Below are 25513 nucleotides of genomic sequence, written 5' to 3'. Positions count from 1 at the left end.
GTGTCTCTCTCTCTCACTCCAGACTGTGTCGGTGCGTCTCTCTCTAACTCCAGACTGTGTCGGTGTGTCTCTCTCTCACTCCAGACTGTGTCGGTGTCTCTCTCCAGCTCCAGACTGTGTCGGTGTGTCTCTCTCTCTCACTCCAGACTGTGTCGGTGTGTCTCTCTCTAACTCCAGACTGTGTCGGTGTCTCTCTCTAGCTCCAGACTGTGTCGGTGTGTCTCTCTCTCTCACTCCAGACTGTGTCGGTGTGTCTCTCTCTAACTCCAGACTGTGTCGGTGTGTCTCTCTCTAACTCCAGACTGTGTCGGTGTGTCTCTCTCTAACTCCAGACTGTGTCGGTGTGTCTCTCTCTAACTCCAGACTGTGTCGGTGTGTCTCTCTCTAACTCCAGACTGTGTCGGTGTGTCTCTCTCTAACTCCAGACTGTGTCGGTGTGTCTCTCTCTAACTCCAGACTGTGTCGGTGTGTCTCTCTCTAACTCCAGACTGTGTCGGTGTCTCTCTCTCTAACTCCAGACTGTGTCGGTGTGTCTCTCTCTAACTCCAGACTGTGTCGGTGTCTCTCTAACTCCAGACTGTGTCGGTGTGTCTCTCTCTAACTCCAGACTGTGTCGGTGTGTCTCTCTCTAACTCCAGACTGTGTCGGTGTGTCTCTCTAACTCCAGACTGTGTCGGTGTGTCTCTCTCTAACTCCAGACTGTGTCGGTGTGTCTCTCTCTAACTGCAGACTGTGTCGGTGTGTCTCTCACTCCAGACTGTGTCGGTGTCTCTCTCTAACTCCAGACTGTGTCGGTGTGTCTCTCTCTAACTCCAGACTGTGTCGGTGTGTCTCTCTCTCACTCCAGACTGTGTCGGTGTGTCTCTCTCTAACTCCAGACTGTGTCGGTGTCTCTCTCTCACTCCAGACTGTGTCGGTGTGTCTCTCTCTCACTCCAGACTGTGTCGGTGTGTCTCTCTCTCACTCCAGACTGTGTCGGTGTGTCTCTCTCTAACTCCAGACTGTGTCGGTGTGTCTCTCTCACTCCAGACTGTGTCGGTGTGTCTCTCTCTAACTCCAGACTGTGTCGGTGTGTCTCTCTCTAACTCCGGACTGTGTCGGTGTCTCTCTCTAACTCCAGACTGTGTCGGTGTCTCTCTCTAACTCCAGACTGTGTCGGTGTGTCTCTCTCTAACTCCAGACTGTGTCGGTGTGTCTCTCTCTAACTCCAGACTGTGTCGGTGTCTCTCTCTCACTCCAGACTGTGTCGGTGTGTCTCTCTCTAACTCCAGACTGTGTCGGTGTGTCTCTCTCTAACTCCAGACTGTGTCGGTGTGTCTCTCTCTAACTCCAGACTGTGTCGGTGTGTCTCTCTCTCACTCCAGACTGCGTCGGTGTGTCTCTCTCTCACTCCAGACTGTGTCGGTGTGTCTCTCTCACTCCAGACTGTGTCGGTGTGTCTCTCTCTAACTCCAGACTGTGTTGGTGTGTCTCTCTCTAACTCCAGACTGTGTCGGTGTCTCTCTCTAACTCCAGACTGTGTCGGTGTGTCTCTCTCTCACTCCAGACTGTGTCGGTGTGTCTCTCTCTCTAACTCCAGACTGTGTCGGTGTGTCTCTCTCTCACTCCAGACTGTGTCGGTGTGTCTCTCTCTAACTGCAGACTGTGTCGGTGTGTCTCTCTCTCACTCCAGACTGTGTCGGTGTGTCTCTCTCTAACTCCAGACTGTGTCGGTGTGTCTCTCACTCCAGACTGTGTCGGTGTCTCTCTCTAACTCCAGACTGTGTCGGTGTGTCTCTCTCTAACTCCAGACTGTGTCGGTGTGTCTCTCTCACTCCAGACTGTGTCGGTGTGTCTCTCTCTAACTCCAGACTGTGTCGGTGGCTCTCTCACTCCAGACTGTGTCGGTGTGTCTCTCTCTAACTCCAGACTGTGTCGGTGTGTCTCTCTCTAACTCCAGACTGTGTCGGTGTGTCTCTCTCTAACTCCAGACTGTGTCGGTGTGTCTCTCTCTTACTGCAGACTGTGTCGGTGTGTCTCTCTCTAACTCCAGACTGTGTCGGTGTCTCTCTCTCACTCCAGACTGTGTCGGTGTGTCTCTCTCTAACTCCAGACTGTGTCGGTGTCTCTCTCTCACTCCAGACTGTGTCAGTGTCTCTCTAACTCCAGACTGTGTCGGTGTGTGTCTCTCTCTAACTCCAGACTGTGTCGGTGTCTCTCTCTCACTCCAGACTGTGTCGGTGTGTCTCTCTCTAACTCCAGACTGTGTCGGTGTGTCTCTCTCACTCCAGACTGTGTCGGTGTCTCTCTCTAACTCCAGACTGTGTCGGTGTCTCTCTCTAACTCCGGACTGTGTCGGTGTCTCTCTCACTCCAGACTGTGTCGGTGTGTCTCTCTCTAACTCCGGACTGTGTCGGTGTCTCTCTCACTCCAGACTGTGTCGGTGTGTCTCTCTAACTCCAGACTGTGTCGGTGTGTCTCTCTCTAACTCCAGACTGTGTCGGTGTCTCTCTCTCTAACTCCAGACTGTGTCGGTGTCTCTCTCTAACTCCAGACTGTGTCGGTGTGTCTCTCTAACTCCAGACTGTGTCGGTGTGTCTCTCTAACTCCAGACTGTGTCGGTGTGTCTCTCTCTCTAACTCCAGACTGTGTCGGTGTGTCTCTCTCTAACTCCAGACTGTGTCGGTGTCTCTCTCTAGCTCCAGACTGTGTCGGTGTGTCTCTCTCTCTCACTCCAGACTGTGTCGGTGTGTCTCTCTCTCACTCCAGACTGTGTCGGTGTGTCTCTCTCTAACTGCAGACTGTGTCGGTGTGTCTCTCTCTCACTCCAGACTGTGTCGGTGTGTCTCTCTCTAACTCCAGACTGTGTCGGTGTGTCTCTCACTCCAGACTGTGTCGGTGTCTCTCTCTAACTCCAGACTGTGTCGGTGTGTCTCTCTCTAACTCCAGACTGTGTCGGTGTCTCTCTCTAACTCCAGACTGTGTCGGTGTGTTTCTCTCTCTCACTCCAGACTGTGTCGGTGTCTCTCTCTAACTCCAGACTGTATCGGTGTCTCTCTCTCTAACCCCAGACTGTGTCGGTGTGTCTCTAAGTCCAGACTGTGTCGGTGTCTCTCTCTAACTCTGGACTGTGTCGGTGTGTCTCTCTCCAACTCCAGACTGTGTCGGTGTGTCTCTCTCTAACTCCAGACTGTGTCGGTGTGTCTCTCTCTAACTCCAGACTGTGTCGGTGTGTCTCTCTCTAACTCCAGACTGTGTCGGTGTCTCTCTCTCTAACTCCAGACTGTGTCGGTGTGTCTCTCTCTAACTCCAGACTGTGTCGGTGTCTCTCTCTCTAACTCCAGACTGTGTCGGTGTGTCTCTCTCTAACTCCAGACTGTGTCGGTGTGTCTCTCTCTAACTCCAGACTGTGTCGGTGTCTCTCTCTCTTACTCCAGACTGTGTCGGTGTGTCTCTCTCTAACTCCAGACTGTGTCGGTGTGTCTCTCTCTAACTCCAGACTGTGTCGGTGTCTCTCTCTCTAACTCCAGACTGTGTCGGTGTCTCTCTCTAACTCTGGACTGTGTCGGTGTGTCTCTCTCTAACTCTGGACTGTGTCGGTGTGTCTCTCTCTAACTCCGGACTGTGTCGGTGTGTCTCTCTCTAACTCCAGACTGTGTCGGTGTGTCTCTAACTCCAGACTGTGTCGGTGTGTCTCTCTCTAACTCCAGACTGTGTCGGTGTGTCTCTCTCTAACTCCAGACTGTGTCGGTGTCTCTCTCTCTAACTCCAGACTGTGTCGGTGTGTCTCTCTCTAACTCCAGACTGTGTCGGTGTCTCTCTCTCTAACTCCAGACTGTGTCGGTGTGTCTCTCTCTAACTCCAGACTGTGTCGGTGTCTCTCTCTCTAACTCCAGACTGTGTCGGTGTGTCTCTCTCTAACTCCAGACTGTGTCGGTGTGTCTCTCTCTAACTCCAGACTGTGTCGGTGTGTCTCTCTCTCACTCCAGACTGTGTCGGTGTGTCTCTCTCTAACTCCAGACTGTGTCGGTGTGTCTCTCTCTAACTCCAGACTGTGTCGGTGTGTCTCTCTCTCTAACTCCAGACTGTGTCTGTGTCTCTCTCTAACTCCAGACTGTGTCGGTGTGTCTCTCTCTAACTCCAGACTGTGTCGGTGTGTCTCTCTCTAACTCCAGACTCTGTCGGTGTGTCTCTCTCTAACTCCAGACTGTGTCGGTGTCTCTCTCTCACTCCAGATTGTGTCGGTGTGTTTCTCTCTCTAACTCCAGACTGTGTCGGTGTCTCTCTCTCACTCCAGACTGTGTCGGTGTGTCTCTCTCTAACTCCAGACTGTGTCGGTGTGTCTCTCTCTAACTCCAGACTCTGTCGGTGTGTCTCTCTCTAACTCCAGACTGTGTCGGTGTCTCTCTAACCCCAGACTGTGTCGGTGTCTCTCTCTAACTCCAGACTGTGTCGGTGTGTCTCTCTCTCACTCCAGACTGTGTCGGTGTGTCTCTCTCTCACTCCAGACTGTGTTGGTGTCTCTCTCTCTAACTCCAGACTGTGTCGGTGTCTCTCTCTAACTCCAGACTGTATCGGTGTGTCTCTCTCTAACTCCAGACTGTGTCGGTGTGTCTCTCTCTAACTCCAGACTGTGTCGGTGTGTCTCTCTCTAACTCCAGACTGTGTCGGTGTGTCTCTCTCTAACTCCAGACTGTGTCGGTGTGTCTCTCTCTAACTCCAGACTGTGTCGGTGTCTCTAACTCCAGACTGTGTCGGTGTGTCTCTCTCTAACTCCAGACTGTGTCGGTGTCTCTCTCTAACTCCAGACTGTGTCGGTGTGTCTCTCTCTAACTCCAAACTGTGTCGGTGTGTCTCTAACTCCAGACTGTGTCGGTGTCTCTCTAACTCCAAACTGTGTCGGTGTGTCTCTAACTCCAGACTGTGTCGGTGTGTCTCTCTCTAACTCCAGACTGTGTCGGTGTCTCTCTCTAACTCCAGACTGTGTCGGTGTGTCTCTCTCTAACTCCAGACTGTGTCGGTGTGTCTCTCTCTAACTCCAGACTGTGTCGGTGTGTCTCTCTCTCACTCCAGACTGTGTCGGTGTGTCTCTCTCTAACTCCAGACTGTGTTGGTGTGTCTCTCTCTCACTCCAGACTGTGTCGGTGTGTCTCTCACTCCAGACTGTGTCGGTGTGTCTCTCTAACTCCAGACTGTGTCGGTGTCTCTCTCTAACTCCAGACTGTGTCAGTGTGTCTCTCTCTAACTCCAGACTGTGTCGGTGTGTCTCTCTCTAACTCCAGACTGTGTCGGTGTCTCTCTCTAACTCCAGACTGTGTCAGTGTGTCTCTCTCTAACTCCAGACTGTGTCGGTGTGTCTCTCTAACTCCAGACTGTGTCGGTGTCTCTCTCACTCCAGACTGTGTCGGTGTCTCTCTCACTCCAGACTGTGTCGGTGTCTCTCTCTAACTCCAGACTGTGTCGGTGTGTCTCTCTCTAACTCCAGACTGTGTCGGTGTGTCTCTCTCTAACTCCAGACTGTGTCGGTGTGTCTCTCTAACTCCAGACTGTGTCGGTGTGTCTCTCTCTAACTCCAGACTGTGTCGGTGTGTCTCTCACTCCAGACTGTGTCAGTGTCTCTCTCACTCCAGACTGTGTCAGTGTCTCTCTCACTCCAGACTGTGTCGGTGTCTCTCTCTAACTCCAGACTGTGTCGGTGTGTCTCTCTCTAACTCCAGACTGTGTCGGTGTCTCTCTCTCTAACTCCAGACTGTGTCGGTGTGTCTCTCTCTAACTCCAGACTGTGTCGGTGTCTCTCTCACTCCAGACTGTGTCGGTGTGTCTCTCTCTAACTCCAGACTGTGTCGGTGTCTCTCTCTAACTCCAGACTGTGTCGGTGTGTCTCTCTCTAACTCCAGACTGTGTCGGTGTCTCTCTAACTCCAGACTGTGTCGGTGTGTCTCTCCCTAACTCCACACTGTGTCGGTGTCTCTCTCTAACTCCAGACTGTGTCGGTGTGTCTCTCTCTCACTCCAGACTGTGTCGGTGTCTCTCTCTAACTCCAGACTGTGTCGGTGTGTCTCTCTCTCACTCCAGACTGTGTCGGTGTGTCTCTCTCTAACTCCAGACTGTGTTGGGGTGTGTCTCACTCCAGACTGTGTCGGTGTGTCTCTCTCTAACTCCAGACTGTGTCGGTGTCTCTCTCTAACTCCAGACTGTGTCGGTGTCTCTCTCTAACTCCAGACTGTGTCGGTGTGTCTCTCTCTAACTCCAGACTGTGTCGATGTGTCTCTAACTCCAGACTGTGTCGGTGTGTCTCTCTCTAACTCCAGACTGTGTCGGTGTCTCTCTCTAACTCCAGACTGTGTCGGTGTGTCTCTCTCTAACTCCAGACTGTGTCGGTGTGTCTCTCTCTAACTCCAGACTGTGTCGGTGTCTCTCTCTCTAACTCCAGACTGTGTCGGTGTGTCTCTCTCTAACTCCAGACTGTGTCGGTGTGTCTCTCTCTAATTCCAGACTGTGTCGGTGTGTCTCTCTCTCACTCCAGACTGTGTCGGTGTGTCTCTCTCTAACTCCAGACTGTGTCGGTGTGTCTCTAACTCCAGACTGTGTCGGTGTGTCTCTCTCTAACTCCAGACTGTGTCGGTGTGACTCTCTCTAACTCCAGACTGTGTCGGTGTGTCTCTCTCTCACTCCAGACTGTGTCGGTGTGTCTCTCTCTAACTCCAGACTGTGTCGGTGTGACTCTCTCTAACTCCAGACTGTGTCGGTGTGTCTCTCTCTCACTCCAGACTGTGTCGGTGTCTCTCTCTAACTCCAGACTGTGTCAGTGTGTCTCTCTCTAACTCCAGACTGTGTCGGTGTGTCTCTCTCTAACTCCAGACTGTGTCGGTGTGTCTCTCTAACTCCAGACTGTGTCGGTGTCTCTCTCACTCCAGACTGTGTCGGTGTCTCTCTCACTCCAGACTGTGTCGGTGTCTCTCTCTAACTCCAGACTGTGTCGGTGTGTCTCTCTCTAACTCCAGACTGTGTCGGTGTGTCTCTCTCTAACTCCAGACTGTGTCGGTGTGTCTCTCTAACTCCAGACTGTGTCGGTGTGTCTCTCTCTAACTCCAGACTGTGTCGGTGTGTCTCTCACTCCAGACTGTGTCAGTGTCTCTCTCACTCCAGACTGTGTCAGTGTCTCTCTCACTCCAGACTGTGTCGGTGTCTCTCTAACTCCAGACTGTGTCAGTGTGTCTCTCTCTCCAGACTGTGTCGGTGTCTCTCTAACTCCAGACTGTCAGTGTGTCTCTCTCTCCAGACTGTGTCGGTGTCTCTCTAACTCCAGACTGTGTCGGTGTGTCTCTCTCTCCAGACTGTGTCAATGTCTCTCTCTCACTCCAGACTGTGTCGGTGTGTCTCTAACTCCAGACTGTGTCAGTGTCTCTCTCACTCCAGACTGTGTCAGTGTCTCTCTCACTCCAGACTGTGTCGGTGTGTCTCTCTAACTCCAGACTGTGTCAGTGTCTCTCTCACTCCAGACTGTGTCGGTGTGTCTCTCTCTCCAGACTGTGTCGGTGTGTCTCTAACTCCAGACTGTGTCGGTGTGTCTCTCTCTAACTCCAGACTGTGTCGGTGTCTCTCTCTAACTCCAGACTGTGTCGGTGTCTCTCTCTAACTCCAGACTGTGTCGGTGTGTCTCTCTCTAACTCCAGACTGTGTCGGTGTGTCTCTCTCTAACTCCAGACTGTGTCGGTGTGTCTCTCTCTAACTCCAGACTGTGTCGGTGTGTCTCTCTCTAACTCCAGACTGTGTCGGTGTCTCTCTCTCTAACTCCAGACTGTGTCGGTGTGTCTCTCACTCCAGACTGTGTCGGTGTCTCTCTCACTCCAGACTGTGTCGGTGTCTCTCTCTAACTCCAGACTGTGTCGGTGTCTCTCTCTAACTCCAGACTGTGTCGGTGTGTCTCTCTCTAACTCCAGACTGTGTCGGTGTGTCTCTCTCTAACTCCAGACTGTGTCGGTGTGTCTCTCTCTAACTCCAGACTGTGTCGGTGTCTCTCTCACTCCAGACTGTGTCGGTGTGTCTCTCTCTAACTCCAGACTGTGTCGGTGTCTCTCTCTAACTCCAGACTGTGTCGGTGTGTCTCTCTCTAACTCCAGACTGTGTCGGTGTGTCTCTCTCTAACTGCAGACTGTGTCGGTGTGTCTCTCTCTAACTCCAGACTGTGTCGGTGTCTCTCTCTCTAACTCCAGACTGTGTCGGTGTCTCTCTCACTCCAGACTGTGTCGGTGTCTCTCTCACTCCAGACTGTGTCGGTGTCTCTCTCTAACTCCAGACTGTGTCGGTGTCTCTCTCTAACTCCAGACTGTGTCGGTGTGTCTCTCTCTAACTCCAGACTGTGTCGGTGTCTCTCTCTCTAACTCCAGACTGTGTCGGTGTGTCTCTCTCTAACTCCAGACTGTGTCGGTGTCTCTCTCACTCCAGACTGTGTCGGTGTGTCTCTCTCTAACTCCAGACTGTGTCGGTGTCTCTCTAACTCCAGACTGTGTCGGTGTGTCTCTCTCTCACTCCAGACTGTGTCGGTGTGTCTCTCTCTAACTCCAGACTGTGTCGGTGTCTCTCTCTAACTCCAGACTGTGTCGGTGTGTCTCTCTCTAACTCCAGACTGTGTCGGTGTCTCTCTAACTCCAGACTGTGTCGGTGTGTCTCTCTCTAACTCCACACTGTGTCGGTGTCTCTCTCTAACTCCAGACTGTGTCGGTGTGTCTCTCTCTCACTCCAGACTGTGTCGGTGTCTCTCTCTAACTCCAGACTGTGTCGGTGTGTCTCTCTCTCACTCCAGACTGTGTCGGTGTGTCTCTCACTCCAGACTGTGTCGGTGTGTCTCTCTCTAACTCCAGACTGTGTCGGTGTCTCTCTCTAACTCCAGACTGTGTCGGTGTGTCTCTCTCTAACTCCAGACTGTGTCGGTGTGTCTCTCTCTAACTCCAGACTGTGTCGGTGTGTCTCTCTCTCACTCCAGACTGTGTCGGTGTGTCTCTCACTCCAGACTGTGTCGGTGTGTCTCTCTCACTCCAGACTGTGTCGGTGTGTCTCTCACTCCAGACTGTGTCGGTGTGTCTCTCTAACTCCAGACTGTATCGGTGTCTCTCTCACTCCAGACTGTGTCGGTGTGTCTCTCTCTAACTCCAGACTGTGTCGGTGTCTCTCTCACTCCAGACTGTGTCGGTGTGTCTCTCTCTAACTCCAGACTGTGTCGGTGTCTCTCTCACTCCAGACTGTGTCGGTGTGTCTCTCTCTAACTCCAGACTGTGTCGGTGTGTCTCTCTCACTCCAGACTGTGTCAGTGTCTCTAACTCCAGACTGTGTCGGTGTGTCTCTCTCTAACTCCAGACTGTGTCGGTGTGTCTCTCTCTAACTCCAGACTGTGTCGGTGTCTCTCTACCTCCAGACTGTGTCGGTGTCTCTAACTCCAGACTGTGTCGGTGTGTCTCTCTCCAACTCCAGACTGTGTCGGTGTGTCTCTACAACTCCAGACTGTGTCGGTGTGTCTCTAACTCCAGACTGTGTCGGTGTCTCTCTCTAACTGCAGACTGTGTCGGTGTGTCTCTCTCTAACTGCAGACTGTGTCGGTGTGTCTCTCTCTAACTCCAGACTGTGTCGGTGTCTCTACAACTCCAGACTGTGTCGGTGTGTCTCTAACTCCAGACTGTGTCGGTGTGTCTCTAACTCCAGACTGTGTCGGTGTCTCTCTAACTCCAGACTGTGTTGGTGTGTCTCTCTCTCTAACTCCAGACTGTGTCGGTGTGTCTCTCTCTAACTCCAGACTGTGTCGGTGTGTCTCTCTCTAACTCCAGACTTTGTCGGTGTCTCTCTAACTCCAGACTGTGTCGGTGTGTCTCTCTCTAACTCCAGACTGTGTCGGTGTCTCTCTAACTCCAGACTGTGTCGGTGTGTCTCTCTCTAACTCCAGACTGTGTCTGTGTCTCTCCAACTCCAGACTTTGTTGGTGTGTCCCTCTCTAACTCCAGACTTTGTTGGTGTGTCTCTCTCTAACTCTGGACTGTGTCGGTGTGTCTCCCTAACTCCAGACTCTGTCGGTGTGTCTCTCTCTAACTCCAGACTGTGTCGGTGTCTCTCTCACTCCAGACTGTGTCGGTGTCTCTCTCACTCCAGACTGTGTCGGTGTCTCTCTCTAACTCCAGACTGTGTCGGTGTCTCTCTCTAACTCCAGACTGTGTCAGTGTGTCTCTCTCTAACTCCAGACTGTGTCGGTGTGTCTCTCTCTAACTCCAGACTGTGTCGGTGTCTCTCTCTCTAACTCCAGACTGTGTCGGTGTGTCTCTCTCTAACTCCAGACTGTGTCGGTGTCTCTCTCACTCCAGACTGTGTCGGTGTGTCTCTCTCTAACTCCAGACTGTGTCGGTGTCTCTCTAACTCCAGACTGTGTCGGTGTGTCTCTCTCTCACTCCAGACTGTGTCGGTGTGTCTCTCTCTAACTCCAGACTGTGTCGGTGTCTCTCTCTAACTCCAGACTGTGTCGGTGTGTCTCTCTCTAACTCCAGACTGTGTCGGTGTCTCTCTAACTCCAGACTGTGTCGGTGTGTCTCTCTCTAACTCCACACTGTGTCGGTGTCTCTCTCTAACTCCAGACTGTGTCGGTGTGTCTCTCTCTCACTCCAGACTGTGTCGGTGTCTCTCTCTAACTCCAGACTGTGTCGGTGTGTCTCTCTCTCACTCCAGACTGTGTCGGTGTGTCTCTCTCTAACTCCAGACTGTGTCGGTGTGTCTCTCACTCCAGACTGTGTCGGTGTGTCTCTCTCTAACTCCAGACTGTGTCGGTGTCTCTCTCTAACTCCAGACTGTGTCGGTGTGTCTCTCTCTAACTCCAGACTGTGTCGGTGTGTCTCTCTCTTACTCCAGACTGTGTCGGTGTGTCTCTCTCTCACTCCAGACTGTGTCGGTGTGTCTCTCACTCCAGACTGTGTCGGTGTGTCTCTCTCACTCCAGACTGTGTCGGTGTGTCTCTCACTCCAGACTGTGTCGGTGTGTCTCTCTAACTCCAGACTGTATCGGTGTCTCTCTCACTCCAGACTGTGTCGGTGTGTCTCTCTCTAACTCCAGACTGTGTCGGTGTCTCTCTCACTCCAGACTGTGTCGGTGTGTCTCTCTCTAACTCCAGACTGTGTCGGTGTCTCTCTCACTCCAGACTGTGTCGGTGTGTCTCTCTCTAACTCCAGACTGTGTCGGTGTGTCTCTCTCCAACTCCAGACTGTGTCGGTGTGTCTCTACAACTCCAGACTGTGTCGGTGTGTCTCTAACTCCAGACTGTGTCGGTGTCTCTCTCTAACTGCAGACTGTGTCGGTGTGTCTCTCTCTAACTGCAGACTGTGTCGGTGTGTCTCTCTCTAACTCCAGACTGTGTCGGTGTCTCTACAACTCCAGACTGTGTCGGTGTGTCTCTAACTCCAGACTGTGTCGGTGTGTCTCTAACTCCAGACTGTGTCGGTGTCTCTCTAACTCCAGACTGTGTTGGTGTGTCTCTCTCTCTAACTCCAGACTGTGTCGGTGTGTCTCTCTCTAACTCCAGACTGTGTCGGTGTGTCTCTCTCTAACTCCAGACTGTGTTGGTGTCTCTCTAACTCCAGTCTGTCTGTCTCTCTAACTCCAGTCTGTCTGTCTCTCTAACTCCAGTCTGTCTGTCTCTCTAACTCCAGTCTGTCTGTCTCTCTAACTCCAGTCTGTCTGTCTCTCTAACTCCAGTCTGTCTGTCTCTCTAACTCCAGTCTGTCTGTCTCTCTAACTCCAGTCTGTCTGTCTCTCTAACTCCAGTCTGTCTGTCTCTCTAACTCCAGTCTGTCTGTCTCTCTAACTCCAGTCTGTCTGTCTCTCTAACTCCAGTCTGTCTGTCTCTCTAACTCCAGTCTGTCTGTCTCTCTAACTCCAGTCTGTCTGTCTCTCTAACTCCAGTCTGTCTGTCTCTCTAACTCCAGTCTGTCTGTCTCTCTAACTCCAGTCTGTCTGTCTCTCTAACTCCAGTCTGTCTGTCTCTCTAACTCCAGTCTGTCTGTCTCTCTAACTCCAGTCTGTCTGTCTCTCTAACTCCAGTCTGTCTGTCTCTCTAACTCCAGTCTGTCTGTCTCTCTAACTCCAGTCTGTCTGTCTCTCTAACTCCAGTCTGTCTGTCTCTCTAACTCCAGTCTGTCTGTCTCTCTAACTCCAGTCTGTCTGTCTCTCTAACTCCAGTCTGTCTGTCTCTCTAACTCCAGTCTGTCTGTCTCTCCAACTCCAGTCTGTCTCTCTCTCCAACTCCAGTCTGTCTCTCTCTCTCTCTAACTCCAGTCTGCCTGTCTCTCTCTCTAACTCCAGTCTGTCTCTCTCTCTCTCTAACTCCAGTCTGTCTCTCTCTCTCTCTAACTCCAGTCTGTCTCTCTCTAACTCCAGTCTGTCTCTCTCTCTCTCTAACTCCAGTCTGTCTGTCTCTCTCTCTCTCTAACTCCAGTCTGTCTCTCTCTCTCTCTAACTCCAGTCTGTCTCTCTCTCTAACTCCAGTCTGTCTCTCTCTCTAACTCCAGTCTGTCTCTCTCTCTAACTCCAGTCTGTCTCTCTCTCTAACTCCAGTCTGTCTCTCTCTCTAACTCCAGTCTGTCTCTCTCTCTAACTCCAGTCTGTCTCTCTCTCTAACTCCAGTCTGTCTCTCTCTCTAACTCCAGTCTGTCTCTCTCTCTCTAACTCCAGTCTGTCTGTCTCTCTCTAACTCCAGTCTGTCTCTCTCTCTAACTCCAGTCTGTCTCTCTCTCTCTCTCTCTCTCTCTCTAACTCCAGTCTGTCTGTCTCTCTCTCTCTCTAACTCCAGTCTGTCTCTCTCTAACTCCAGTCTGTCTCTCTCTCTCTCTAACTCGTCTGTCTGTCTCTCTCTCTCTAACTCGTCTGTCTGTCTCTCTCTCTAACTCCAGTCTGTCTGTCTCTCTCTAACTCCAGTCTGTCTCTCTCTCTAACTCCAGTCTGTCTCTCTCTCTAACTCCAGTCTGTCTCTCTCTCACTCTAACTACAGTCTGTCTCTCTCTCTCTCTCTCTCTAACTCCAGTCTGTCTCTCTCTAACTCCAGTCTGTCTGTCTCTCTCTCTAACTCCAGTCTGTCTGTCTCTCTCTCTAACTCCAGTCTGTCTCTCTCTCTCTCTCTAACTCCAGTCTGTCTGTCTCTCTCTCTAACGCCAGTCTGTCTCTCTCACTCTAACCTGTCTCTCACTCTAACTCCAGTCTGTCTCTCTCTCTCTAACTCCAGTCTGTCTGTCTCTCTCTCTCTAACTCATCTGTCTGTCTCTCTAACTCCAGTCTGTCTGTCTCTCTCTCTAACTCCAGTCTGTCTGTCTGTCTCTCTAACTCCAGTCTGTCTGTCTCTCTCTCTAACTCCAGTCTGTCTGTCTGTCTCTCTAACTCCAGTCTGTCTCTCTCTCTCTAACTCCAGTCTGTCTCTCTCTCTCTCTCTCTCTCTAACTCCAGTCTGTCTCTCTCTCTATCTCCAGTCTGTCTCTCTCTCTCTCTAACTCCAGTCTGTCTGTCTGTCTCTCTCTCTAACTCCAGTCTGTCTGTCTCTCTCTCTATCTCCAGTCTGTCTCTCTCTCTAACTCCAGACCCTGTTTGTAGCCTGGTTTAATCGGGTGTATTAACTCCTGGCCTTGACGAGCTGAGTCTGATCCTGTGCTTTTTTCTTTGTTGCCCCCTCCCTCCCTCCCTCCCCACAGGTTGATGGAGTTGGACTGACGGCGGGGCGAGGCGAGCAGCACAAGGACGGGGAGAGAATGGTGCGGCGGAGCAACCTGATAGTCTGGGGGGTGCTGCTCTTCATCGCCTGGAACCTGCTGCTGCTCTTCTTCCTGCTGGGCCGCCCGCCGGCCGGGGGAAGCCCAGACCCCGAGCAGCTGACCCGCGAGGTGGTCAAGGTGGCCGAGGAGGTGGAGCTAGAGCTGGAGGACCAGAAGAAGCTGCTGCAGCAAATCCAGCGCCACCGGGGCCTGTGGCAGCGGGGCAAGAAGCAGCAGCCTCCGCCGGCGCTGCCGCCTGCGCCCGGGGGTGCCACACCCCCCGGCGGCGACCCCCAGGTCAAGGACGTGGTCCTCCCCGTGCTGGTGATAGGCTGCGACCGTCCCACCATCCGGCGGTGCCTGGACAAGCTGCTCTACTACCGGCCCTCCAAGGAGCTCTTCCCCATCCTGGTGAGCCAGGACTGCGGCCACGAGGAGACGGCCAAGGTGATCGCCTCGTACGGCGACCAGGTCATGCACATCCGCCAGCCGGACCTGGCCGACCTGCGGGTGCCGGCCGAGCACCGCAAGTTCCAGGGCTACTACAAGATCTCCCGGCACTACCGCTGGGCCCTCAACCAGGTCTTCCACACCTTCAAGTACCAGGCAGCTGTCATCGTGGAGGACGATCTGGAGGTGGCGCCCGACTTCTTCGAGTACTTCCGGGCCCTCTTCCCGCTGCTGCTGGAGGACCCCAGTCTGTGGTGCGCCTCAGCCTGGAACGACAATGGCAAGGAGCAGATGGTGGACGCCAAGCAGCCCGAGGCCCTGTACCGCACCGACTTCTTCCCGGGCCTGGGCTGGATGCTGCTGAAAGCCACCTGGGAGGAGCTGGAGCCCAAGTGGCCCGGCGCCTTCTGGGACGACTGGATGCGCAGCCCGGCCCAGCGGCGGGGCCGCTCCTGCATCCGGCCTGAAGTCTCGCGCACCATGACCTTCGGCCGCAAGGGGGTCAGCAACGGCCAATTCTTCGACCAGCACCTCAAGTTCATCAAGCTCAACGACCGCTTCGTGCCTTTCACCCAGCTGGACCTCTCCTACCTCAAGAAGGAGCACTACGACCTGGCCTTCCCCCAGCAGGTCTACAGCGCGCAGGCGCTGCGGGTGGAGGACCTGCAGCGCAACGAGCGCATGGAGCTGGGCCGGGTCCGTGTCCAGTACTCCTCCCGTGACACGTTCAAAGCCTTCGCCAAAGCCCTGGGCGTCATGGACGACCTCAAGTCCGGCGTGCCCCGAGCTGGCTACCGGGGCATCGTCAGCTTCATGTACCGCGGCCGCAGGGTCTACCTGGCGCCCCCCAAAGACTGGACCGGCTATGACCCCGCCTGGAGTTAGCCCCGCGCCCACCTTCCTTCTGCCTCTTGTGCCCTTCAAGACTGATTTTCGTTCCTACCAAGGCCCCCCGCTCGCGCGCTCTCTCTCTCTACCGGAGAGCAGACGGGGGGGAATCGTCGGCGGAAAGATTGCTGGATGGCGGTTAGGCCCGGTGGTGTCTCGTTCCCCGCCCCGCCCCCCCCCCCCCCCCCCGATTGACTACAAATATTCAAATCCCAAAAAAAGAAATCCGAGTGAAGTAGGTTCGGACTGACATCCTGCAGGGGAGGGGGAGGGGATGGGGTATGTCCCAGTGAGCGACAAAGAACTTAAATGAATCTTATTTGTCTAAAATGGCTGTGGGATTGGGGTTGATCCGGCGGTAGACGGCTGTGGGATTGGGGCTGATCCGGCGGTAGACGGCTGTGGGATTGGGGTTGATCTGGCGGTAGACGGCTGTGGGATTGGGGTTGATCTGACGGTAGACGGCTGTGGGATTGGGGTTGATCCGGCGGTAGACGGCTGTGGGATTGGGGTTGATCTGACGGTAGACGGCTGTGGGATTGGGGTTGATTTGACGGTAGACGGCTGTGGGGTTGGGGTTGATCTGACGGTAGACGGCTGTGGGATTGGGGTTGATCTGGCGGTAGACGGCTGTGGGATTGGGGTTGATCTGGCGGTAGACGGCTGTGGGATTGGGGTTGATCCGGCGGTAGACGGCTGTGGGGTTGGGGTTGATCCGGCGGTAGACGGCTGTGGGATTGGGGTTGATCTGACGGTAGACGGCTGTGGGATTGGGGTTGATCCGGCGGTAGACGGCTGTGGGGTTGGGGTTGATCTGACGGTAGACGGCTGTGGGATTGGGGTTGATCTGGCGGTAGACGGCTGTGGGATTGGGGTTGATCCGGCGGTAGACGGCTGTGGGGTTGGGGTTGATCTGACGGTAGACGGCTGTGGGATTGGGGTTGATCTGGCGGTAGACGGCTGTGGGATTGGGGTTGATCTGACGGTAGACGGCTGTGGGGTTGGGGTTGATCTGACGGTAGACGGCTGTGGGATTGGGGTTGATCTGGCGGTAGACGGCTGTGGGGTTGGGGTTGATCTGACGGTAGACGGCTGTGGGGTTGGGGTTGATCTGACGGTAGACGGCTGTGGGGTTGGGGTTGATCTGACGGTAGACGGCTGTGGGGTTGGGGTTGATCTGACGGTAGACGGCTGTGGGATTGGGGTTGATTTGACGGTAGATGCTGTGGGATTGGGGTTGATTTGACGGTAGACGCTGTGGGGTTGGGGTTGATTTGACGGTAGATGCTGTGGGATTGGGGTTGATTTGACGGTAGACGCTGTGGGATTGGGGTTGATTTGACGGTAGATGCTGTGGGGTTGGGGTTGATTTGACGGTAGATGCTGTGGGATTGGGGTTGATTTGACGGTAGATGCTGTGGGGTTGGGGTTGATCTGGCGGTAGATGCTGTGGGGTTGGGGTTGATTTGACGGTAGATGCTGTGGGATTGGGGTTGATTTGACGGTAGACGCTGTGGGATTGGGGTTGATTTGACGGTAGATGCTGTGGGGTTGGGGTTGATTTGACGGTAGATGCTGTGGGATTGGGGTTGATTTGACGGTAGACGCTGTGGGATTGGGGTTGATTTGACGGTAGACGCTGTGGGATTGGGGTTGATTTGACGGTAGATGCTGTGGGATTGGGGTTGATTTGACGGTAGACGCTGTGGGATTGGGGTTGATTTGACGGTAGACGCTGTGGGATTGGGGTTGATTTGACGGTAGACGCTGTGGGATTGGGGTTGATTTGACGGTAGATGCTGTGGGATTGGGGTTGATCTGACGGTAGACGGCTGTGGGCTGACGGTAGACGGCTGTGGGATTGGGGTTGATTTGACGGTAGATGCTGTGGGATTGGGGTTGATCTGACGGTAGACGGCTGTGGGCTGACGGTAGACGGCTGTGGGATTGGGGTTGATTTGACGGTAGACGCTGTGGGATTGGGGTTGATCTGACGGTAGACGGCTGTGGGCTGACAGTAGACGGCTGTGGGATTGGGGTTGTAGACGGCTGTGGGAGTGGGGTTGATCTGACGGTAGACGGCTGTGGGATTGGGGTTGTTCTGACAGTAGACGCTGTGGGTTTGGGTTTGATCTGGCAGTAGACGGCTGTGGAGTTAGGGTTGGGCTTGGTCTGATTGGCTGCTATGCATTTGAACGTCTCCATCACCCCATCCTGAATTACTCCCACATCTGCCCGTCCCCTTTCCCTCCGGCCCTGCAGTATTGTTGGTCTGGAATCAGAATCGTATCCGAGTGAGATTGAGCTCCTCGCTCTCCTGTTACATTAACGGGACACAGGGCAGTGACTGGGGGCGGGCTGCAGTAACTGGCATCGGCAGACTCTGAGACCTGACGGCGAAATTTTAAATCGACCATTCTACTGAAGAAGGAGCTGAATTTCCTCTGCGCCAGTACTGGAGACGTTAAACGGTGTCTAAATGCACAATTACACCGACTGTGACCAACACAGCAGTCATGCCCGGCCCGAGGTTAATCCGGGGGCGGGGAAGAGTAGGGGGTTGGAATACTTTGCTAAAATGCTTTAAACAGTGGGGTGGATTATAGCCTTTCCCATACGGAGAAGGAAACTCGGATGGGGAGGTGGAGCTGCGCACGGCAGTGACACGGGACCCGCCCGATTTTCCTTCCATTTCCCTCCGAGCGTTCCCCTCCCGACAGATTTTTCCCTGTTCCGCGCTCAACCCAGGCAATGCTCAAGGCCCAGGGAGAGGGTAAAGGCGGGAATCTACCTACTCAGGCTAACTTAGAGAGGGTAAGAGCAAGGGGGAGGAGGCAGTACTTTAATATAAGGAATTTAACACCCCCTCTCCCCAGCCCAGCCCAGCTAGCATTGCATTGTGTCCTTGTCCCTGATATCAGTGGAAGAGCCTCCTTTACAGTCACTTCACCTCTCCCATTCTGAATCAGTCTTTCAGCAAGGGAGTTTACTTAAAGACAGACTGGCCATTGCGGGTTGGGGGCGAATGTTTCACCAGTCGGGTGCCTCATGCAGTGGGCACCTCATTGGAAAATCGTGAGCGTACTACGCATAATTCGACGTCCGTTAATGTGAATGAAGTGAAAACTGAAGGCAATAGACCCAGGGTGTTTCCAATAAGACCCCACCCCTCCCCAGTGTGAAGGGTCTCTGGGTGGGGTGGAGGGGGCAACTGTTCCTTGCCTTCCTCCGTGTTGCAGGGTGATCAACGATTGAAGCTCGTTGCGATTTTTATTTTTATTTCCTATATATATTATATATATATATATATATATATATAGCCAGTGTAACGATCCCCACCCTGTCCTCTGGAGTGAAGGATCTGCCTGGACGAGGAGCTGTTTAAGACCAAAATATCCGCTGTCCTCCGATTGAAATATTTTTTTTCTTTTCATATCCGGGGGGTGTGGAGAAATATTGGAAATCTGAATCCCAAACAGGGAATGCACCCATAGGTCAGTGAGCATCAAGTAGAAAGAGCATTTCCCCACATACACCACCTGTGTATTGCCAGCATTTTCTGTCTTTTTTTGTTATTAATTTGCCCATTTAAAAGTTGAAAGTTATCCAGACCCCTCCCCGAAAGATTTGCCTCCTTCCTTTAGCGTACCTGAGTGGGAGAGGAGAGGAGGAGGGTGGGAATTGCGTCAGTTGTAAATAAATTTAAATACACATCTATATCTTCCACTGCAACTGTTTCTAAACCTGGGACGTTTGTGAAATGTGACTATTTTTGATTTTTCTCTCGATGAAGCTGTGACCGGCTTGCTCTGATCTCATTAAACACGGACGTTTGTACGTTTTACATCGTTCCCCCTCTGGCTTTAAATGCAACTCCTTCTCTGTGGAGTTGGGAGTTCTGCTAAAAGATAGAATGCGTCAAAAAAAAAGGGGAGGGGAGGGGGTGGGGAGAATCATGATATATTTTTTTCACTAGGTATTGGGAGAATGTCTGAGGTCCCTGAAAGCAGACCGAGGTGATTGAGGCTTGGGCTGAGGGTGGGTGGGTGAAGAAGGGGTTTACTAGGGTTAGGAGACTCTTGCAGCAATTTACAAATGGCAGACATTATTGAGCCAATTTTTTTTTTTTTTAAAAGACACCAGGAGAGGTTTTTTTTTTGTGGCGGGAAGGGGGTGATGGGAGGCGGGTTTGGCTACAGGGATGCTACATCCCAGAGTTTCCTCGTAGCCGCGTTGCGTAAAGGGATTGGGAGGGTCATGGTGTCTCCTCGAAATCCGACTTTCTACCGCAGAATACGTGGCTGGACTGCACCTTCCCTGGAGGCTCCAAGAATGAAAGATTCATCTCCTCAGGACACTGCAGTGCGCTAACCAAAAAACCCCGGGGGTGGGGAGAAAAATCATACAGATAAATATTTTCAAACATTTTCATCGAACGCTTTTGTTAGTTATAAAAATATTGGAGATGGGGTTAAGAAAAAGGCGTTTTGAGCGGGCGAGGTGGGAGGTCAGGTGGCCGCAGACTGTGGGCTATGTGGACCGAACCGGCCTGCGGCCTAGTGTATCAGCGTACTGCCATGCTCCGCCAAAAGAGGCCTGGTTATCGGAGGCTGGGTTTTAGCTACCCAGGCCTTGAGGTCCAGAAAACGCAGGTCTGTCTTGGCCGAGTCTCCCCTCTGAGAAAGCGGGGTACGTGCAATAAGATTTTGGGGGGGGGGGGGAGGGCCTTGATGATACCGTACTTTGAATTTAATGGGCTATGAAACAAAGAACTAAATACGCCGGATGCTGGAAATCTTAAATCAAACCAGAAAATGCTGGCAACACTCGGCAGCTCAGACAGCAGCCTCTGTGGAGACAGGTCAGTAGGGTTAAAGGTTACAGGTCGAAGGCCGTTCGCCTGACTCCTGAGTGTTTGCAGCATGTTTGGGCTGGATCGATTCTCGCCTAGCCACCTGTTTGATGTAGGGTCGCCAAATCTGATTAGAGGCTTCATCACATGGCCTCCAACCGCCTCCCACTCCCGCCATTGGTAATCTGACATGTCCATCCTCACGGCACCCCGTCTTCCCACAGCCAATCGGAAAAGAAACAGGCTCTTCATTATCCAATTGGAAGATTCTTGACTGTCAGTCAAGCAGCCTTTGTTCTCCATCTCCAATGTTTTTTTAACTGAGAACGTTCAAAGAAAATGGAAAGAAAAATCACGTTTTTATGCCCCATGATTTTTTTTCTTTCTCCTGGGTATTGTGCGAAGCAGTGCCCTGGAGAGTAGGCTTCAATTCAAGGAGACTCCAGGGCAATCCTACAGGGTTGGCATCCCCCCCTACTTGGGTGAGCCAATGCCTCATGATGCCAATAACCATAATTGCAGCACCGGTTCCTGGGGAAGAGCAGAGAGCAGCGACACAGGAAGGGTGGGCCAGCCAGGACAGGATGGAGAATTAGGGCTGGGGCAGAACTAGGATAAGGATGGGGGACTGCGGCAGGGAGCTACAACTGGCCTCCGTACCACTGGGTTAAAGAGGGTACAAATCAGCTGGGCTATCCCCACTCCTGATGATCACTGCTGGAAAGTGTGCGTCGGGTGAGGGCAGGATGAGGCCTTCCAAGATTGAATATCCCACTAACCCAGGTTGTCTGGGCTTGTTAATGCAGAGGTTGTGGGGTGGGCAAGAGTCAGCAGGTGGAGTCTGCACTTGCAGGAGCGCTATGGGGAAAATATTGTGGCCTTGGTGATTATTACATGAGAATTTCCGCCACTTCTGTGGTAAGGGTGAGTTACAGAGGTGAATAGTCAAAGAGGAGACTTGCAAAGCCTGTCTTGATGTCCATCTTCACCGTGCAGCCTGGTTCCAAAATCCTGCATGGTTTTTTTTTTAGAAAGAAGAACAAGACAACACACTGCCTTTGTACAGGAGAAGCTTTTTAAAACAAAGTCCTTATTAGGGGAAACAATTGCAGAGCAGGATGCAGGAACCATGTCTGATGGAGATGACGTCCGGGGCGGTCACTCTCTCACAGTGTTTGATGCTGGTGCCGCGGAGACTGGCATCTTACGAACCGACAGGAATTAGGCTGCAGGTTCCCTTGATCAGTTTGCGTCCCGTGCAATCGTTCCCCTTGACAGTTCGCTCAGCTCCGTAAAAGTGACTTGAAGTAAAGGTGTCCGATAACACGGAGACTGAAGGGATGTGTGTCCCTGACGCTAGCCCAGTTTTTGTACGAGTTAACTCTGCAGAAGATGCTGGGGTGGCTGGTGGTTGTTTTATTTTCTCTCCCTCTATTTTATTACTTGTGTGACTTTTTTGAAAATGAAATAAAAACAGTTCTTGCTTTGTTCTTTTTTTGCACGTTTTTTGAAAGAAATACAAGCAAGTGCCTCTACTGCATTCATCGTACACTCCTCACATGGACAGCTTGAGACACACAGGCAACACTAACAACTAGCATTTACATTACACCTTTAACACAGTAAAATGTCCCAAGGCACGTCATAGGAGCAAATATCAATCAAAATTTGACACCGAGCCACATACAGAGATATTAGGACAGATGACCAAAAGCTTGATCAAAGAGATAGGTTTTTAAGGAGCGTCTTAAAGCAAGAGAGAGGTGGAGAGGTTTGGGGAGGGAATTCCAGAGCAATGGTGGAACGATGAAAATCGGGGATGCGCAAGAGGCCAGATTGGAGGAGCCCAGAGATCTCGGAGGGTTGTAGGGACTGGAGGAGGTTACAGAGATAGGGAGAGGCGAGGCCATGGAGGGAGGGATTTGAAAACCAAAGTGTTACTGGACACAACGTGCTGTGTTTAAAAAAAAAAAAAAATGTTTCCTCATGTCACCTCTGGTTCTTAGCCAATCACAAATCTGTGCCCTCTGGTTACCGACCCTTCTGCCACTGGAAACAGTTTCTCCTTATTTACTTCATGATTTTGAACACCGCTATCCGATCTCTCAACCTTCTCTGCTCTAAGGAGAACAACCCCAACTTCTCGGTCTCTCCACATAACTTAAGTTCCTCATCCGTGGACCATTCTACTAAATCTCTTCTGCACCCTTTCGAAGGCTTAACATCCTTCCTAAAATGTGGTGCCCAGAATTGAACACAATACTCCAGCTGAGGCCTAACCAGTATTTTATAAAGGCTGAGCATAACTTCCTTGATTTTGTACCCTATGCCTCTATTAATAAAGCCAAGGATCCCATATCCTTTTACAACAGCCTTTTCAACTTGTCCTAGTACCTTCAATGATTTATGTACACACACACCCAGGTCTCTCTCTTGCTGCAGCCCCTTTAAACTTGTAGCATTTAGTTTGTATTGCCTCTCCTTAATCTTCCTAATCTACATAAGAGGCAGGAGTCGGTGATTTGGTCCCTCGAGCCTGCTCCCCATCCAATAAGATCATGGCTGATCTGACCTTGGCCTAAACTCCACTTCCCTGCCCGCTCCCCATAACCCTTGACTCCCTTATCGTTCAAAAATCTGTCTATCTCCACCTTAAATATATTCAATGGCCCAGCCTCCACAGCTCTCTCGGGAAGAGAATTCCAAAGATTCACGACCCTCTGAGAGAAGAAATTCCTCCTCATTTCCGATTTAAGGGTGCCCCCTTATTCTGAAACTATGCCCCCTAGTTCTAGATTCCCCCACGAGGGGAAACATCCTCTCTGCATCTACCCTGTCAAGCCCCTTCAGACTCTTATATGTTTCAATAAGATCCCCTCTCATTCTTCTAAACTCCAATGAGCATAGGCCCAACCTGCTCAACCTTTCTTCATAAGACAACCCCTTCATCTCCGGAATCAACCTCGTGAACCTTCTCTGAACTGCCTCCAATGCAAGTCTATCCCTCCTTAAATAAGGAGACCAAAACTGTATGCAGTACACCCGGTGTGGTCTCACCAACGCCCTGTACAGTTTTAACAGGACTTCCCTACTTTTATACTCCATTCCCTTTACAATAAAGGCCAACACTCTATTTGCCTTCCTAATTACTTGCTGTATCCACATGCTAACTTTTTGTGTTTCATGTACAAGGACCCCCAGATCCCTCTGTACTTCAGCATTTTGTAATCCCCATTTAAATAATAATTTGCTTTTTTATTTTTCCTACCAAAATGGATAACCTCGCATTTTCCCACATTAAACTCCATCTGCCAGATTTTTGCCCACTCACTTAGCCTGTCTATATCCCTTTGGAGATTCTTTGCGTCCTCCACACAATTTGCTTCCCCACCTATCTTTGTATCATCAGCAAATTTGGCTACATTACACTCGGTCCCTTCATCCAAGTCATTACTATAGATTGGAAATAGTTGAGGCCCCAGCACTGATCCCTGCGGCACCCCACTATTTACAGTTTGCCAACCTGAAAATTACCCATTTATCCCGACTCTTTTTTGTTAGTTAGCCAATCCTCTATCCATGCTAATATATTACCCCCAACCCCGTGAGCTCTTCTGCAGTAACCTTTTATGTGGCACCTTATCGAATGCCTTCTGGAAATCCAAATACACGACATCTACTGGCTCACCTTTATCTACCCTGCTCATTACATCCTCAAAGAACTCCAGCAAATCTGTCTTTCATAAAACCATGCTGACTCTGCTTGACTATATTATGATTTTCTACCACTTCCTTAATGATGGGCTCCAGCATTTCCCCAATGACAGATGTTAGGCTAACTGGTCGACAGTTGCCTGCTTTCTGTCTCCCTCCTTACTTTAATAGGGGCATTACATTTGCGGTTTTCCAGTCCGCTGGGACCTCCAGAATCCAGGGAATTTTGGTAGATTACAACCAATGCATCCACTATCTCTGTAGCCACCTCTTTTAAGACTCTAGGATGCACGCTATCAGGTCCAGGGGACTTGTCCACCTTTAGTCCCATTAGTTTGCCTAGTACTTTTTCTCTAGTGATAGTGATTGGTTTAAACCCCCCCCCACCCCAATAGCCCCTTGATTATCCATTATTAGGATGCTTTTAGTGTCTTCTACCATGAAGACCGATACAAAATATTTGTTCAAGGTCTCCGCCATTTCCCTGTTTCCCATTATTAATTCCCCAGACTCATCCTCTAGGGGACCAAAGTTTACTTTGGCTACTCTTTTTTTATATACCTGTAGAAGCTCTTACTGTCTGTTTTTATATTTCTTGCTAGTTTACTCTCATAAGCTATCTTCTCTATCATTTTTTTAGTCGTCCTTTGCTGCGTTTTAAAAATTTCCCAATCCTCTGGCCTTTCACTATTCTGAATCTATCATTTCACACTTCTCTGCATTATATTTCATATGCCCATTTCACCAGTCTATGTCCTCCTGAAGTCTGTTACTAGCCTCCTCATTGTTTAATACATTTTTGAGTTTCGTGTCATCTGCAAACTTTGAAATTATAACCTGTATACTCAAGTTCAGGTCATTAATATGTCAAAAAGAGCAGTGCCCCAATACCAACCCCTGGTGAACACTACTGTATACATCCCTCCAGTCTGAAAAACAACCATTCACCACAACTTTCTGCTTTCAATCCCTTAGCCAATTTTGTATCCACACTGTCATTGTCCCTTTAATTCCATGGGCCTCAATTTTGCTAACAAGGCTATGATGCGGTACTTTGTCAAAACGTCTTTTGAAAGACTTACATTTATATAGTGCCTTTCACGACCACCGGACGTCTCAAAGTGCTTTACAGCCAATGAAGTACTTTTGGAGTGTAGTCAGTCACTTCTGTAATGTGGGAAACGCGGCAGCCAATTTGCGCACAGCAAGCTCCCACAAACAGCACTGTGATAATGACCAGATAATGTTTTTTGTTACTTTGATCGAGAGATAAATATTGGCCAGGACACCGGGGAGAACTCCCCTGCTCTTCTTCAAAATAGTGCCAGTGGGATCTTTTACATCCACCTGAGAGAGCAGACGGGGCCTCGATTTAACGTCTCATCCGAAAGACGGCACCTCCGACAGTGCAGCGCTCCCTCAGCACTGCACTGGAGTGTCAGCCTAGATTTTTGTGCTCAAGTCTCTGGAGTGGGACTTGAACCCACAACCTGCTGACTCAGAGGCGAGTATGCCATATACATATGTATGTCATATACACATCAACCACAATTCCCTCACATTTTGAATTTATACAGCAAATCCCTAAGATAGAAAAAACATCCCAAAGTGCTTCACAGAGGAGTGCGAGGACAAAGAAAGGGACACTGGGCCAAGGAGAGATCAGAAAGGGTGACCAAAATTCTCAATCAGAGGTGGGCTTAAAGGAAAGGGATGTGGACAGGTGGAGGAAATTCCAGAACCCGAAGGCAAGGCCGCCAGTGGTGGGGCAAAGGGACACAAGGAGTTAGAGGAACAGAGAGTTCAGGTTGTGCTCTGGGTTTGTAGGGCCAGAGGAGGCCACAGGAGGGACAAGGCCATG

The 25513-nt window shown here is 51.3% G+C and overlaps 2 protein-coding genes across 2 annotated transcripts in view; both read left to right on the top strand.

Annotated features, from left to right (window-relative positions):
* Window positions 1-13693, top strand: part of vars2 (valyl-tRNA synthetase 2, mitochondrial) — a 136064-nt gene extending 122371 nt beyond the window's left edge. Inside the window, exon 35 of the mRNA XM_085973730.1 lies at window positions 13689-13693. Within this exon, the coding sequence (XP_085829856.1) occupies window positions 13689-13693 (5 nt within the window). The remainder of the gene's footprint in view (window positions 1-13688) is intronic.
* Window positions 11772-21428, top strand: mgat1b (alpha-1,3-mannosyl-glycoprotein 2-beta-N-acetylglucosaminyltransferase b). The gene has a single exon (XM_085974862.1). It carries the CDS (start codon window positions 13746-13748, stop codon window positions 15081-15083), a length of 1338 nt encoding a protein of 445 aa, XP_085830988.1. The 5' UTR covers window positions 11772-13745; the 3' UTR covers window positions 15084-21428.
* The last annotated feature ends 4085 nt before the right edge of the window (window positions 21429-25513 follow it).

Source organism: Somniosus microcephalus, unplaced genomic scaffold, assembly GCF_052327205.1.
Source record: "Somniosus microcephalus isolate GS21.2 unplaced genomic scaffold, FLI_Smic_1.0 unresolved_chr1, whole genome shotgun sequence".
In the NCBI taxonomy this organism is placed as follows: Eukaryota; Metazoa; Chordata; class Chondrichthyes; order Squaliformes; family Somniosidae; genus Somniosus; species Somniosus microcephalus.
This window is presented reverse-complemented; position numbering and strand designations above follow the sequence as displayed.